This window comes from Harpia harpyja, chromosome 2 (genome assembly GCF_026419915.1).
Source record: "Harpia harpyja isolate bHarHar1 chromosome 2, bHarHar1 primary haplotype, whole genome shotgun sequence".
Lineage (NCBI taxonomy): Eukaryota > Metazoa > Chordata > Aves > Accipitriformes > Accipitridae > Harpia > Harpia harpyja.
In genome coordinates this window covers 79,747,139-79,763,796 of record NC_068941.1, presented here as the reverse complement: position 1 = coordinate 79,763,796, position 16,658 = coordinate 79,747,139, and the positions used below count along the sequence as shown (strand labels likewise).

The 16,658-nt window shown below is 43.4% G+C and overlaps 1 protein-coding gene across 3 annotated transcripts in view; it reads left to right on the top strand.

Moving 5' to 3' along the window:
• Positions 1-2,246: 2,246 nt before the first annotated feature.
• Positions 2,247-16,658, top strand: part of HGFAC (HGF activator) — a 44,593-nt gene continuing 30,181 nt past the window's right edge. The window contains exons 1-5 of one of the 3 annotated variants that reach the window (XM_052780596.1): positions 2,247-2,429; positions 3,975-4,029; positions 5,890-5,986; positions 11,517-11,590; positions 16,527-16,640. In XM_052780596.1, coding sequence (XP_052636556.1) covers positions 2,364-2,429; positions 3,975-4,029; positions 5,890-5,986; positions 11,517-11,590; positions 16,527-16,640 — 406 coding nt within the window. In that variant the 5' untranslated portion in view covers positions 2,247-2,363. Of the gene's footprint in view, positions 2,430-3,974; positions 4,030-4,112; positions 4,150-5,889; positions 5,987-11,516; positions 11,591-16,526; positions 16,641-16,658 lie in introns of those variants that run through there. The other 2 variants (XM_052780594.1, XM_052780595.1) reach the window with 2 other exon arrangements.

Genomic DNA, 16,658 nt, shown 5'->3' with positions numbered 1-16,658 from the left:
AAAAACAATGTCTCTCAAAAAAAATATGTGGCATACTTCATTTTTACTGATTCTACGAAAAGCCTGATGAAGGCAGGCAGACATTCTTCTGGCTATAAATATCTGGAAGAGTCACTGACCATTTAACATAATTTACAAAAAAACACACCTCAAATTCTGCCTTTTCTCTATGGCCATAAAACCTGTTCAGACCTCTGCTGAACCAATGCAGGCAGCATACGTGGAGTAGTTAGGGTTTTTTAATGATTCATATCTGTCTGAACCCTGAAATCACTGTTTGGTCATTATTCAGACCTTACTCAGGGGTAATTCCCATTAGCAGCTGTTGCAATTCCTGCCTTTAATGTCTTTTGCTTTTGCTTTGTGCTAGCACCGTCCTATCAGTTGAAGCAGCTCCTGGTGTTGGTGCTTCTTCCTTTTTCTTATGTTGATGAATCAGTTTGAGCTAAAAGCTTAAAGTTGTGACTTCCCAGAAAGTCTTGCAACTCTTGCTTGTAGTTCAGTGCCTATGAACTACAGCAACCGGGAGCAGATGCACGGACACAGAATGCATTCTTGCTTTTCTTCTTTCTTACTTTTAGCTATGGGTAAACACTTTCCTACAACCTGCTTTGGTCACCACAAAAATACAATGTTTCTGGTCCTGGAAGTGGATGTTTTTTATTCTGGAAATGGGTGGAAGAGGGTACTGCTGCAGATTTAAAAAAGTATCTTCCTCCTCTCCTTGCTGTCCAGTCCTTGCTCACCTGCCCCTCACTTTCTGCAGAGCTTTTGGGAACTCTGAAAGAAATAACAGCTAATGGCTTTCTTTTTTCTTCCTTTGCACAATTTCAGTAGCCTGGATGGTAAGCAGATATCTATAAGCCATTGTATAGGCATTACTAGTTTGATGGCCAAAGTCAAAAATGAGGGTAAAAAGTAGAAATCTATGTTCCAGCTTTGCCAGGTGTCCCCAGGCAGATCAGACTGTCTGTACATCCTATTTCCATGTTTCAAATGAGTGAAAATAAGACAGATCTATTCCACAAGTCTCTCCTGAAGCTTTATTTACTTCAAATCTTCAGTCAACAAACAATGCATAGAGGCAAAGAATTTTTTTCTGCTTGTTTGCTCTTTGCTGGATTTTGGGAAGAAAGTTCCAAATTTGTCTGGTTTCTGCTGTTCCAAGCCTTGCTGACAGTAGGAAAGTTTTGTCCATAAACCTATATATGCATATTTGAACTAACAACAGCTATTACTGTGACAAGAGACACAGCAGTGTGATAGCACAGCCAGTGGAAATCCACTCTAACATTATAAACCATCATGGCAAAATTGCCCTGGGGTAGCTCCACTGCACCGCTGGGCCCTAATGCCATGGTCTTGTTGGGTTAAAAAAAAAAAAAAATCACATCCCTTCCTTAGCTGTGCTGGTGAAACTTCAAAGGGTAGAGCACAATTTAAGCAAGGGCTATGGTATTCTTTCTGTTGTTCTGGCTCTGGGGATTTTGGGTGTGAAGAGGTGTGGTCCTTGATTGACGGGACATGGCTGGCAAAAGCCTCAAGCATAGACACAGTTGCACCAGCCAAACCTGTGCATTTTGGTTGTGGGGCAAGGTGGGGCTGAAGCAGACTCCACTGGTGAAATCTCAGTTTTAGCAATATCCTCTGCATCCCTATTAGAAATGCTTCTGCAGTGCAGCTATCTCAGCCAAGCACTTATAGGACAGAGATGGCTTTGCTCAGGCAGCTGCAGAAGGGAACTTTTTGGTACACAAAATGTTTTGTCAGAGTAATGTCTATTTTCTTTCTTTTTAATTTTCCCAGTCTGCTGCTGAAAGGCTTCTGTTTTAAGTCACGGTTGAGCAGGTAACCATCTGTTAATGAGTAATTCTTGTGTCTGATATCGGCATTGATCTGGTCCATATTTTGCAATGTAATGTCATCTCCTGAGTGGGCTTGCTTGGAGCTCCTGTTTATTGCTATACCATGCTTTTAATTAGCTCCTGAAGGGAAAGAGATGGGAAATGTCTGGATGGTAAATCATCTCTGATTACAAGCAACATTGGAGCAGCTCCTCTGGAGGTGCTCTTAAATGCTTGCTGAGTACACCGGCGATCATCTCTGAGGGTCAGGCACTTTGTAAACTCTTCACTCCCTGTGCTTTAGGGAGAATATCTCACTACGTGGCATTCCCATCTATCCACAAAGACATTAATGATTAACAACGATAACAGCTCTGCTTACTTAGAAAACTAAAATACCCTAAAGTCAAGTAAATCGCAGTGCCTTGTGAAAGCTCATTGCTGATTCACCCTCCCGCTTCAGCCCAGCCCTGGAAGTTTCCCTCTGCCAGGCAAAACTTTTGTGAGAGGAGACCGAAGATGAAAGTCTGTGCTCCTTTCACTGTTGTCTTGGCTCTGACTCTGAGCAGTGACTGTGCAAGGATGGTAAGTCTGATTCTTCTGTTTTGGAGTGGTGGATCACCTACGTGCTGCCTGGCAGGACGATGTTGCCTTGGGGTTGGATGAGTGAAGCTGCCAACCAGACCGAAAGGAAGAGTGCTTCAAATGAGAAACAAAAGGGATTTGCTAGATGAAGGCTCACAGCAGTGATGACTAAGTGGGGGGCCTGTAGGATAGCTGGTCCTATATGTATCTGCATTTAAAGAATTTCTTACATCCATGCCCTGCTAGGGAGGAAGAACGGGAGGGGAGGAAGGGCCATAAAAATTGAAATACTTTGAAAATGCATCTTAGAAATGTGTCGACATAAGCAGGTACCTGCAGTAGCATGGAAGGAGAGTGCTACCCCACCAGCCCTTACTGCTACCTGGTAACTGAACATGCCAGTTTAGGTAACCATCTTCTTTTCAAACCTCTCCATGTTTTCATGCCATGCCCTTCAGTGTTTTCATCGTGTGCTTTGTGTCTTTTTCGGGGTATGTCTGCAAGGCACCTGCAGCACTGCTGAGCATGGCCGTGATGGTTTGACTTTGCTAGTTTGCTTAAAGGCCACCATGGCCTGGCACCCACCATGGACTAGCAGTGCAGCTAATAGCCCGGATGCTCAGTTGTGTGGCTTTATGATTAGCCTTATTTCACTAGCTAGGTTAAAACTAGCTCAAATATACCTAAATGATGCTATAATCCTAACTATCCTAGTGAAGTACAGAAGTATCTCCTTAGATACTGCAGGTGGGAGTAGAAAGGAATATTCCTGGTGCCTAGGAAAACGTCAGCCCTGGCTGAAGCTGTTGGAGACTGCTCAGTGCTGGCAGGGTTGGTGTAGAGTGCAAAACCTGTTTCTTCCTCAGAACTGTTCAAGCCCTTCCTATATATCTTAGCAACAGCTTTGTCTTATCCCTTACTTGTTATGTCCTCTATCCACTTCTACGTTCATGATGTGCTGCTTCTTTGACTTCTTTTGTGATATTTTTATTTTGCTATAGTTCAGTTGTCAGCACCTTTGGTGGCAGCAGCAATTTATGTGTATTACCATTTTTTATTATTTCCTGTGGCTTAAAATCAGCTCAGCCTAGTGCTCTTTGCTTGCTGATTGGCAAACCCAAATAGACTAGAGGTTGCTTTTTTAACTAATGCCCTGGGGGATACAGCTAAATGGCAGGAAAAGTCAAATTCTGGGATATTATTTGTAGCTGTGAACTGGCCCCAGAATGCATATAAGCTTCCTGCCGAGAGAAGTAGGGGATGTGTCCCTTGGCAATAGAAAGTTATAATGGAGCAGAGCTTTGGCCTTTTTTGTGCTGTGCTGGGTTTTCCTGGTTTAACAGAGACCTTTCACGAGCCAGTGTTTATCTACCCTCTTTCACCAGACTGTGCCCCAGCAAAAATCACACGCAAATAATGAGATCTTTGCAGAAGCACTGGGAGAAACACAATTTCAGGGCATACTGGAAAGCACATTTGTCTCTATAGGATGGTTCCCAGAGTGAATTTGTGTCTCCAATCCACATTCTTTTTTTCTCTTTGTAGCACTACAAATCTGGGGCAGGAAGAGGCTCAAAACATGAGTTCACTCACCCACAAGGTACAAAGTCAATCCAATAGGTTTCATGACAGTAAGAATGATCTGCCTGTCTGTATCCATGCTGTGCAAGTCGGTAGTAAGCCTGTCTTTGTTTCAACATGAATAAGGATTATGGAATAGGTATGCCAATATTAATTTCTGTGTAGAGGGGAATTTGGGATTAGCTCAGGACTCTCAGATAATTTTCCTTCAGGTGTGGATTAATGGAAAGGTGCTGATGGGATTTTAGTTTGTCTCAGCTGGCGTGGCTTATATTCACTCATAACACAGTGTGGCTGTAAGTGTGCAACTCCCTTTATTTTAATCAGAGCTGCGTCTGCCCTGCAACTTTAAAGTGTATAAGCTCTTTGTATGTATAGGTTCAATTTCTGCCACAGCCCTTGATCTCTCTGTGAGAGAAGGGTTTGAGCCTCATGCAGTTTTCTGGGTTGCGTTTGTTTTGATGGCACCTAAACAAACAGACAACCTGGCTGTGCACGGGCATTGCAGACTTCCATTTTTAAAGCTGTCGTTGTCCTGTGCTTTTGCTGTTAAGGATTAAATGAATTGGGCCATTAGTGGTGCCTTTATAGCTTAGAACAGTCTTTAATGGACTTTGGGATGCAATATGTCTTCTGAATGGATGTATTTTCACAACTCCCCTAACTGCTTATAACGGGAGGTATCAGAAAAGGTAAATACCTGAACATTTGCTTAATTAGTTCAGACAATGAAAACCAAGCTTGAAAAAGGGTTAGCAGAGGGGCTGGCAGTAGCTAGTTTGCATTGACAGAGAAGGGGACAGTTGGGACAGATAGAGAGACCATAATTCCAGCTGGTTAGGAAGGGCTTGGACCACAGGGATGGGTTATTTTTTTCCATAATGCTAATAACTGGCCTCAGCAGCTCTTTGAGATGATGAGTCTGGGCTCTTGAGGGTTAACAGGTATCGCAAGGGTGTGCAGAAGCCCCAGCCGTCATGGAAGGGGTAAGCTCAGGACAAGGAGCAGTTGTACATCGTCACTGAGAAATGGAAACGCGCTGTGCTGCCAGCTCAGCTGTACGCCCCATTTCTCTCCTACGGCAGTGGTTGGCTTCCCATTCATGCTCCTGGCTCTCAAAAGTGATTGCTTTTAGTTTAATGGTTAAATAAGCTCTGACAGTTTTTCATTGTCTTTTTTATCTTCAGTCTCTCATTCTCAAGACTCGTCTTGAAGGATTTTTTTCTGCTAGACTCCCACTAGCCTTCCTTAGACTCCCACCACCCTTCCTTAGACTGCCATCACTGACGTGGTGAACATAAAGCTTGCCCTTTTTAGATGCTGGTCCCATCAATTTCTCCCCAGTTGTAAGGAATCTGCTTATCCCGAAGAGAAGGTGGTATGATCAAAATTATCTGTCTTCCCCCAAACTTTAAACCCTTCTTTCTCCTGACTGTTTCTATTTCAGTTTGTACTGTCTGGTGCCTTAATTGTTTTAAACAGATGTTACAATGTGATATGGAGCCTGAAAGGATACTACTTCAGAAATCAATTTAATATGCTATTACAATACTACATAATTAGAAATGCTAATTGCAATTAATGAATATAATTGGCATTTGCTGTACCAGAATTTGCAATATATTTTGAGCTGAAATGATCTGAGATCTTTATTCTACCACAGAGCCCATTTATCTTTGTTGATTTGGTCATTATGTAGTATTTTAAGCCTCTTCTTACGCACTAGAAGTTGCAGAAACACAGAGTCCAAAGTAAGTCCAAAGTACAGCTGAAAAACTTGAATATATCTATCTTCATAATTTCATTTAATAACATATAATATATATACCCGTGGGTTGGTGTTCACCTGCATGATGAGTTTTTTATTCCTGTATTTCAGTGTTTACGGAGGATGGAAATTTATGCAAATTTCCTTTCCGGTACGGTGGAAGGTTTTATCACTCATGTTTATCAAATCTATTTTCCCAAAAGAAATGGTAAGTTCACATTGCTCATAAATGAAGACAGCATTCAAATGAAAATGCCATCCTTTTAGTGCTTTAATCTTGTTTTTAGAATAATTAACTTGAGCTTGATGCGTTCCCGAGGAGAACCACGCAGTTCTCCTGCTTATTGTCATGGCCCTCAGGTCAAGACATGCTCAGAGGGTAGAGAGCCCAGGCATGAGGTCTCCAGGGCCACAGAAAGCTCAAGAACTGCAGAAATGTTTCCTCCTTGGCCTTCATATTGGAGTTGCAACTTACATGAGTGGCAAGAGCTTGTACAGAAAGGGCAGGACCAATGAAATGACATGACAGAAACCTCCTGCTGAGGGAGAAAGGAGAGATACAGACATCTATAAGAGATGACACTCGGTTAAGGAATTGTTTGATTTGTGTGAGCCATACTTATACTGCAGCAGAGACCATCTGATTTTTGAGGAAAGTAGGGTTTTTCCCCCTCCTCTCCCCTTTTTCCTGCTTGTTGGGCAATGATTTATTCTACTAGTGTGTTTAAGACCAGGTGTCCTTATTTTGGGCAAAGGTTATTCTTTTACATACGCAGAAGTTGTTATTCATTATTCATTTTGGGGTAGGGGCAGTCAGGTGGGAATCCTACTGCAGCAAGCACTGAATAAACAAGACTAACTTTGCAGATGAACCTATCTAATGGGCATATATTAACAGAAATCAAAGGCAACGAAGCAGGGAATATATGGGTACCAGTAATGTGAAAATGTATGCACAGATGAGCTATGTGAAAGGCACATACTTGCATGTTTTCAGGGTGGAGATAATATTTTATAGTTTATTTTACTCACCCATACAGGACAGAACTCTCATTTTTTATACTGGACTGCCTAATTTTTTTCATAATCTGTGCCATCTTTCTAATGGCACATCTGTTTTAAGTGTAAGTGCTGGTGTAATGTAAACAACACAACACATACCTTCTTACACAAATAGACACAGAGCTTCGGGCTAGGAGGCCACTTCTGAATTTCCCCGACATCCATAGATACAATCCAGATAAGAAAAGCCTCAAGGAAACAAGAATTACAGAATATCTTAAGAGATATTGGAGAGAACCGGAATAATTTTCCAGTTTGAACCCTGTCTTTGATGAACTGTACCCACAAAGAGTTTGACCTTTGGACCCACTCAATTTCATGCAATGCTTAAGATGGGTCTTGTTAATACATGACACTCTGTGTATTTGTTTTTAGCCAGTTAGGCCACAGAAATGGAAAAAACCAGAAAAACCTGTGAATGGATGGGATCCAAGGTTAGGGCACACTTTAGAGCTGACCTTGGACAACTTGCTCTTATGCTTCCGATTTTTAAAAAGCCATTTACAAGCAGGGAGATGAGGAGGAGGACAGCTGGAGCTGTTTGGTTTTGACAGGCCATTTCACCCCATGGCTGACCTTCTGGCCAGCGTTTACTCTTCTTTCATAAGCTAAAAGCAACCTAACGTGTGACTTCAGGCACAGAGATGCCGGGAAAAGAGCCCTGAATAGCAGTCAGGAAACCTGCTCTGTGCATTTTTGTGTGACTTGGCACTAGCCCATGCTGGACTGATGCTGAATAACTGATCCCAGGGCACCTGGCAGGCAGCAGGTGAGGGCATGGCTGGTGTCCTTCCTCCTCCTGCCTGCCTGCCAGCTGCTAGTAAGGTTGGAGATGATGGGAGGCTGGATGCAACTTGCCTCTTTGGATGCAAATGCAAGGAGACCAGACCAGGAGAGTGCTGGATTATGCACTTTAATGAGTCCATGTCCTTAGTCCTCAAGCCATACTTTAAAGCAGGACTACAGGCAGGACTCTATAGTGTGAGCCAAAGCCTGCTCCAGTAGGCTTTAATTTTATTACATGTTTTCTCCTACTACGTATGACACAGATATTGTGTGCTAGCCCATCATATTAAGTTCGATAAAAAGATAGTCCTCCTGCAGAAAGCATTTAACAGCAGTGTCTACCTTAACACAAAGCTGGATATCTCGTTTATGAAAGCTACTGTGTTGATTCAAAGGGCTAAATGTGGAAGGCAATCAGACATGACCTTGTCCATTCATAACGTTAAATGTTTCAACATAAATCAGTCCTGACTGCAGAAACGTCTCCCTACTTTCTCTGAGAGCAACAAACAAGTTGTGTCTTTATAAATATTTATCAAAAACACAGGAAAGAAGACAAAATAATTGCAGCATTCAAATAACAAACTTCCTTTAACAGCATCCTGTATTGCATTTCCCTTTAATTATAATCTGTTTTCACAGATAAATTCCTATTTAGAGGCCTCTTATGAGGTACTAAAGATGTCATGTAAATTTGCTTTTTGTGTTGAAGAGAAAATATTAGCTGGAACTGTTGCTAAAGTTCATTGGTACCTCCAGAAAGACAAAACAGTGTAGGGACAGACAAAATGGGGGTGCAGTGAACATCCATGAGAGCAAATGGGGTCGGTGGTCTGAATTGCGGCCAAGCTGGGGCTGCAAGGGATGCTACCAGCGCCCTGCCCCTGTGTCCCATGGTGGGATGGGTTCCCTTGAGGTCCTGCTCAAGGGGAACAGTGGGAGCAGCCTTCGGCTCACATTTTGGCTGTGAATTGGAAGGTGTTGACTCATACCCTGGAGAAAGCTTATCCTGCGGTTGAGTGCTGGATGTGCGGGTTCCCGTTGTGCCAGGTTGCAAGGGTGGGCTTAGGTCTGTAGAGGAATGGCATGATCTTACCATCTTCTCTGGAAACAGGAAGATTTGATACTTTGGCCACAGATTGAAAACAGTGCAAAGGAGGACTTTTTGGCCAGCTGGATTACAAGCTGGAGAGTTTATGCCAGTCCTGGAAAGGAGAAGGACATGTGGGGTGAGCCAGGAGACACCAAACGTCAGGCTCTGGATTTTGCTAGTGCTAGTAATGCTTGCTTTGGTGTTATCAGGCAAAGTCTGGCCACCTCCTGTGGTCAGTACAACACCTAAAAAGGTCTGAGGGAACCTCTGGGCCTCAAACACGGTGACAGCACCAGGTGTGATGGCAGAGCTTGTTCCTTCCACCAGTCTGGCTCTGGCCCGAGGCTTTGCTTGCTCTCCAAAATGTCCTATTATTAAGGCTCCTGATGCTTCTGATGGGTAAAATAGCCCTCTTTCCATTTAACCTGCCTACCAGTTAGGCCTCACCTCTGATACACCATTTTGTCCATCCATTCCCGTGTTGTTTACCATGCATGGGTTTAAAATGTTGTTTAAATCAATGCCTAGTAGTGGACTTTTCTGGTGTAATTAATTCAGTATCTGTGTCTTTAAGTTTCACTTTTTTATTAACAATTTTATGTGACAGGCTGATGTAAAGACATTTGTTGTCTCATAAATTTAGAGAGTGGTCCCATTTACAAGTAGCACAAAGAAATAATAAGCCCATTTGGTTGGTGTGGCTGCTGGAGGTAACATCCTGTGAGACCAAAATGTCATCACATTTTTGATCAGCCTCCCAGCCAAGAAGAGATTTTTAAAAAGAAAAGGAGAGAGACTAGTGAAGTAGCTTTGAGGATGCTCTGAGCTTCTCCCAAACAGTGAGAGATATGCAGTGGAAAATATGAAAGGATTATGTGAATGTGCAAGAAGCCTGGCACTGAGAAGGCAGCCTGGCATCGCAGGGGAGGACCAACCTCTTTGTAGGCACTGAGAGGCGATAGGGAAGGAGAGGACTGGCTGTGAAGAACATTGGGTGGGAGGACCAGTGGGTTGTGGAAAGCTGGTGGAAGAAGCCTCTGTCAGGGTGTCTGATGACAAAAAACATTTAAGAGGGGAAAAATTGAATTCTCCGCTTGCTTAGAACTTGGCTGCTACTGGACAGACTCCAGAGAGTATTAATTTGCATATAAATTGGTTTTTTCCCCCTAATGATCAGAGTTTGCTTGAATTCCTTAGATGTATACGGGGCCTTTTCCATTTGCCTCTCCCATGCTGCTCAGTGTAACGTCGCTCTGCTAAATCACTAATTAAGTCAGTCAGAAAAGTTTGGATTCTCCTTCCCCTCACGGCTGGCACAGATGAAGTGTTCAGTCAGAGATGGTTTTGCCAACAATGACACAAGCAGCGCACCGCTGGGAACCACTTTTAACTTACTCCTCACCTTAATCCTCGTGCGTAATAGACCATCCTTCAAAAAAAACACGATCCATTTCCCACCGAAGCAGCACAGAGAAATTTCCATTAACTCCCAGCAGAGTCACACGGGCCTTAATGCCTGTGAGAAAACAGCCTCTTTAAGAAGGTATCAAGTTAATCTGCACTAGACTACCAAGCACCTTTCTTTTTGTGCACCTTATATAATTGAGGTCACCAAACTTAATATGTGTGGCCTGTTCAGATGCTCCATAGGAATTAAAGCATTTTAAAAACCACATGGCACCTAATTAAGAAGCAAAGTAGGGCAGTTAAAATGGTAGACTTTGCTCTACAATAAAATTTCAATCTAGCTTGTGATGTCCTAGGGTGAAAAAATATTTGATAACACAACTGTTCAAGGTATGATAAAAACACACATAATAAAAATAGGTTATCAGGCATGTTAAATAAAGCAAACTCCTATTTCTTCCAATGCCATGTAGCCACTCATTTTCATGTGTAGTGGCAGCTGATATTTATTATGCTGCATTAGAACTGGTTAAGGAGGCTATTTTGGTGGATGGCGCATTGGGACACAACATGGACCACCAAGGTTCAGTCACACACTCCCTGTGTGGCCTCAGGGAAGCTTACAAGTCTACCTCTGCAAATGGAAAATAGCAGCTTAATGCTCCTTGGAGTGCTATGAGCCTTGGAGATAACAGACTGATGAGGGCAAGGAAAGCACATGGATAAAAGAGTTGTCAAAGTTTGTCTCTGTAGGATTCTCACAGGCGGCGTGGTGCGCGGGATTCAGCCCGCTGGTCTGCAAAAAGGAGAGGTTTTATCCGTGCATTTGGAAATCACCCTGTGTCAGTTATTTCCTCATTTTGTCTGGCAAGTTAAAAAATAGAAACACTTTAAAGGAACTGAGTGCAAAATATGTTTGCCACTGAAAGCCAGGAAAAAGTCCCTCTGTGGACAGTCTCCTGACTCCACAGATTATTAAAGTAACTGACAGGCATAAGAAATGGGTTGGTCCTGTTTTGCTTGTTTTGTAATGAATAAAGGAGACATAATTTATGTGCTTTGGTTTTGGTTTTTATTTCTGTCTTTCATTTTCTAATCTTAGAAATAGAAAGAAGGTTGGGTTTTTCTGGAGGATTCATTGGAGATCTCAGGTCCTGCTTCCACATCTCATTCTTAATCTGTATTTTGTTTGAGAGAAATGGGGCAGAACATCTTTAACAAAAGAAAGTGTATTTTTCCTCTGGTCTTAAGAGAATTTGAATGAAACAGATGCTAATTAGAAACAAACCTATGAATTGCCAGGTTGCCAAAGTGTGAAGGCCATATAGTTTCAGTGCAAACATCCAGGTTGTTTAAAGCTGCACTAAACTGCACCTTTCATTCTTTTCAGGTGTTCAACAACACATAACTATGACCGGGACAGGAGATGGGGACACTGCGCTTCGTTGCCCAAAGATGACTCAGGTAAGGCAAGCCATTGCTGAGTTGCTCCAGATACCTGGCTCCTACTTTGCCACCTGCCTTCAGTGCTGCTTTTATTTGGTGTACACAGAGCAAGCCTTCACATTAACTGTTTCTGGGATGTCTCTGTGACTCTCCATAATTATAGCATTAGATTGTGACTATCACACAGTCTTTAGTTCACTCTCTGTTGACTAACTTGAGGTCACGGAGAGAAATTATCGTAACACCAGCATGGAAATCTGAAATCCTGCTGGAGCCAAGCACAGAGGTGTTCATCTTCCCCCTCACGGCTTGGATGTGCCTTTTACTTTTCCCTTCATTTAATCAGCTACATTTTCTGTCTGTTTCACCAGTTAATTTTTTAGAAGGTACAGAAATATTTCACACCTTGTACAACACACAGCCATCACTTCTGGCTGTCCTTCCTGGAGGTCTCAGGGTAAAGAGCAGGCCTCCAAAACCAGACTTCCTTGGGCTTTAGGCTGTGTCAGAGAAGACAAGAGGACAGACGCATTCATTGCAGGAGTACTGAGGGACAACGAAACGGTTACTTAGCTGAGCAGTGCTACGGCTTCTTGTGGTCACCACACTCCAGTGCTACAATCGTCTCATTGCGAAAGTCTGTCTAAAACGGGAAGCCAAGGTCTGCGGCAAACTCTCCTTTCTAGATAAGTCACTTCAACTGACACACTGGGTGAAAGCACCACGTCCCAAGCAGTTCAGTGGGGAACATGCATCCGTCCTCAGCAGTGCCTCAGGGGCTGGCCCTTGCTTGTCTCTGTCTCCCCAGCACCATGTTTCATGAGCTGGATGCTGGGGAATCTCAGTTTGTAAGGAATGTATATATCTAATTCTCAATTCATACAGCAACAGAACCAGCATTGAAATATCAGGTGTTGCACTGATCAGACTTGACGCCCCTGAGGTTTTTTTTGGATCTGTGTCTAAATGCTGATCATGTTCCTCTCTTCTCCATCTCACTACTTTCAAATGTGACCTGTCTTGTTTAGTCTGCGGGATACAAACAGATGCCCTTAGACGTTTGCTTCCTACTTTCAAACAAAGGTCATTTTCCACCATCCCCTTGCAGGGAGTTCTCCGCAGTGTCAGGAGTCTCCTCACCAAGCTGATTGTAATCTACCGGAGCGCTCGAAAAGCCAACGTTAGCTGAATCATGCTGACAGTCTAAAATTAAGCAGTGCACAGCATCATCATTTTAAACTTAACAACTTTAAATTATTTTCCAGCCTGGCTTTAAAGCAGATTAACAGTAGATCAGAGACAAATGACCTAACCCCAAAACAAGCAGCAATGTATGTGCCTTTGTAATGCAAGTATGTCAGACACGAATGTAGACTTTATAGACAGTTCATGCTTACAAGAGTCAGGCTATGAGGGCTGCACTAACTTATTCATGAGTGCCCTCCCAGAGCTTAAAATGTTGGAAGCTGTAACTCATGACTGCTTTAATCCTCCAGTGAAACACTGACTGTCACGGTGGTGGCTGGCTGACTCAAAGAGGCTTTTCCAGTAGCTGAAGAAGGAGCTCTCCAAGCCTAGCATTGCATTTCTGGGGGTGCTTTGTGCCACCTTTGTCCCTCAATCTGCCCATTGCCATTGCCCTGCCAGCCCCACGTGCAGCCATCTCCGCAGAGAGCTGGCTGCCAGCAAGCCTTTTTGAGCTTGCTGGTTCATTTTTGCCTGTTGCCCACCACAGTGTTAGATAAGGTGGTTTGCAACAAGAAAGCCACCCTTGTCTGCCTGCCCCTCGCTGAGGTGTATCTCTGTCAATATACCTTCACACCAGTGAGGGCTTGCCCTGGCTACTGCTTTTTCTCCAGAAAAAAGAAGAGTTATATGTGTGAGAGAGGAAAGGAAAGAAAAGAAAGGATGGGGTAGCTGGAAAAGATCACTGCTGGCTGTTGCAAAGAAAAGACTTTATTTCTGGAAGCATTAAGAATTTTGTGAAATTAAATAAAAGTTCTTTAGCTGTTAATTATAAACATAAGTCTACTTTTTTTTAAGTGGCAAGCACTGTATTTGGACTTGGAAAATGTTTGACAGATCACCAGCCATAGCTTAAAGAGAAAAGGTTTATGGTGAGGGTGAAAGGAAGGAGCTGCATAATGGCTGAAGGGAACTTCAAGCAAACAGGAGGAAAGTTCGCCTGCTGGGGAAGATAGCTGGGAAGAAAGAAGCAGTCAAACTGAATAATGCTGAGCTATAAGATGTGGAAAATATATGATTTTGTTGTGAAAAAAATCCACTAAAATATGAAATGTTTGGGGGAATCTCAACTACTTTATAGACACTTGAAAAACATGAAAAAATGAAATTTTGGGGAGAGAGAGTATCTTTTGGCCATGAGAGATTGGTGAGGAGTGTGTGAACCAGGATGGGGAAGGACCTGCTTGAAAGTGAAGCCTGAAGCACAAACTCTCTCCAGGCCAAGAATACCATGTGTACATGGGAGTAGACTTGAAACCATTGGAGCTGCTTAGAAATTAGTGCTAAGCAAGTGTTGGAGGCATTGATCGAGAAAAATACATCTGCCAACTTCAAGAGAAAGTTTAAACAAAAAGTGTTTATCTTCAGGATGAAATGAAGCTCAGGTATGAAGGCTCTGATGGAGGGAGATGATATTACTGCACTGTACAGAGCCAGAGCTCACCGTAACAACATCCAAGGCGCTTGTCCAAACCTCTCCTAAATCAGTTGGAGCTTTATTTCTGCCTTCAGGTTTCCAGAGGATCCTCCACTCCTGCTCAGGGGATCTCTGTGGACTGTGTATCATATGCCTGATGTGATCCCTTCATACATATGGGCCAACTGGGCTGCGAACGTGTAGCTTGTATGTACGTACATATATATGCACAAAAGTGCAATGTGCCTACATGTGGGACCTCCAGATCTTGGGCAGTCTGTTAGGACTACTGCTCTGAATGTCTGGAAATCTTGGACGAATAGCCAAACCCCCAGGGAGACTCAGACTTGGGGAAAAAAGTGCCAGACAGTGAGGTTTTTTGAGATGTTTGGACCGATATGGAAGGAAGAAGTAGAGTGGTGTGGGCTGCGCAGGCAGGAGGAAGAGGCATCATCCCAAGAGAGGCTCTGGGGAAGAACAATTCCAGTTCTGGGAAAGGTGGGTGGCAGAAACAAAAAGGCCTTCCTTCTTTTGTGGGAAGATATGGGTAGAAACGCAAGACAAGGCTACTGCTCTTTCAGCAGAGCCTCAGAGAGGTGAAGCTGAAGTCAAGGTGATTGCTAGCAAGCATGGAGTGTTTTACCCATGAGGGTGGGGAGATACTGCTGGGTGGCTTTAGGCATTGGCTGAGCAGGCAGGGACTTGGCACTGCCCAGTTAATGGATAGTTAATGGTGGGCAGGATTCCCTGCAGGGAACTGTGAGCTGTCCATGTGCTTATGAGTGGAACTTGTTCCTGGACTCCAGGAAAGGTGAGGAGGGATGCAGAACACCCCAAGGAGGTCAGACTGGAGTGGTGGGTGGGATGTAGTGAGGCACTCTGACTGGAAAGAAATAGACTGGAAGTCCTTTTTGCAGATTTAACGAGGGTACAAAAAATAACTTAGCACCACTGCACCAGAAGATGGCTTGGAGATCAAGTCATGGTTTGGATGTGATGGGAAAAGAAAATGTCAGATTTTCCTTTGAGGAAATATTACACCACTAAAAGTTTCATAACTATCGAACAGCAGGAACAGTAGGAACATCACTGCCTTTACTTGCTCTCCCTTGATGTTATTGTGGAGTGAAACTACCAGTGAATACACCCAGACCTGCTATCTGATATCAATTACACCACTCTGTTCTGAAGTAAATATTTTGATCCATGCAGGGGAACCTCACATTTACACTGCTGTAGCAAATTTCCAGATGTACCTTTCGTGCTTCGCTTCAGCCCTGTATGTGTGTGCCTATGTTTCTATATGTTGCATCCCATGCTTAGGACCGTACTCTCTAGCTGAAGCAGCACCTGGATTGAGTAACTCTACAGCTGTCCTCGCAGAGTTTGACCAGCATTAAAAAAGAAGATTCAAATGCAGACAAGCTGTTGGGCCAGCTCTGCAGCAGGTGTAAAACACTGATGTTGGTTAACTTCAGGGGAGATAACTCCCTCGACACTGCCTGAAATCAGGAATGTTGCCTGGCCAGCAAGACTGTTACAACTTTTGCATTGCACATTGCCAAGTAAAGCTTCTGTTGCAGGAGTTAAGAGGGTTGTCCTGGCACATCCCCTCCTCTCCCACCATATTTTCCCATGATTTAGAAAATTCTTTAGAAAACAGAAATATACTAGACTGGTCCAGTTTAATATTGCTTGGCCTGATTTACTTGGATGTGCCCTTGTTTTGCTTTACATTTTTTTCCCTCGTTCCAGCTGTCCATTAGTTTTAGACATAATCCAAAAATCCATGGCAAATTCTTCTGTCGAGGGTTGTCCTTTGTGTAATTTGAAAGAGAGATGCATAATCCCGGTCATTGATGTTGAAATGCTAAGCACGCAGGGCAGTAATCCGGGCAGAAGCAGAGCTGCAGCCTTCCCTCCCCAGTGTAAAGGCACAGCTCCATCTTGTGGGCATTTGCCCCATCTTCTTCCTTGCCACAGTGGCAGCTCTGGCAACTAACTACATGCGTGCCTGGACCTACCACTTTCGGACAAGTTACTCTGGGGGAGGAGGTTCAGCTCAGTGATTTACTATACGGTTTTTAAAAGCTGGATAAATATAGCTGCTATACAGCTGGAAACAAAACCAATGTAAATTGGTTGGAGAAACTTTGTTTTAGGTTAATAGATGGTATTAAAACCACCATGCATTGAACCAAAATGGTTCATGTAACCAAGCTGACGCCTAACACAACAAAGCATGGCTTATCTAGCAGCTATTAACAACAACTTCTTATGTGGCCTGTCTAGATCACTGTGCAAACAACCCTTGCCAAAACGGAGGGACCTGTTCTTTTGCTCATGGCCGTAGGATGTACCACTGTACCTGTCCTGAGGAATTCACGGGCGAGGACTGTCAGATGAGTAAGTATCTTCTTCCAT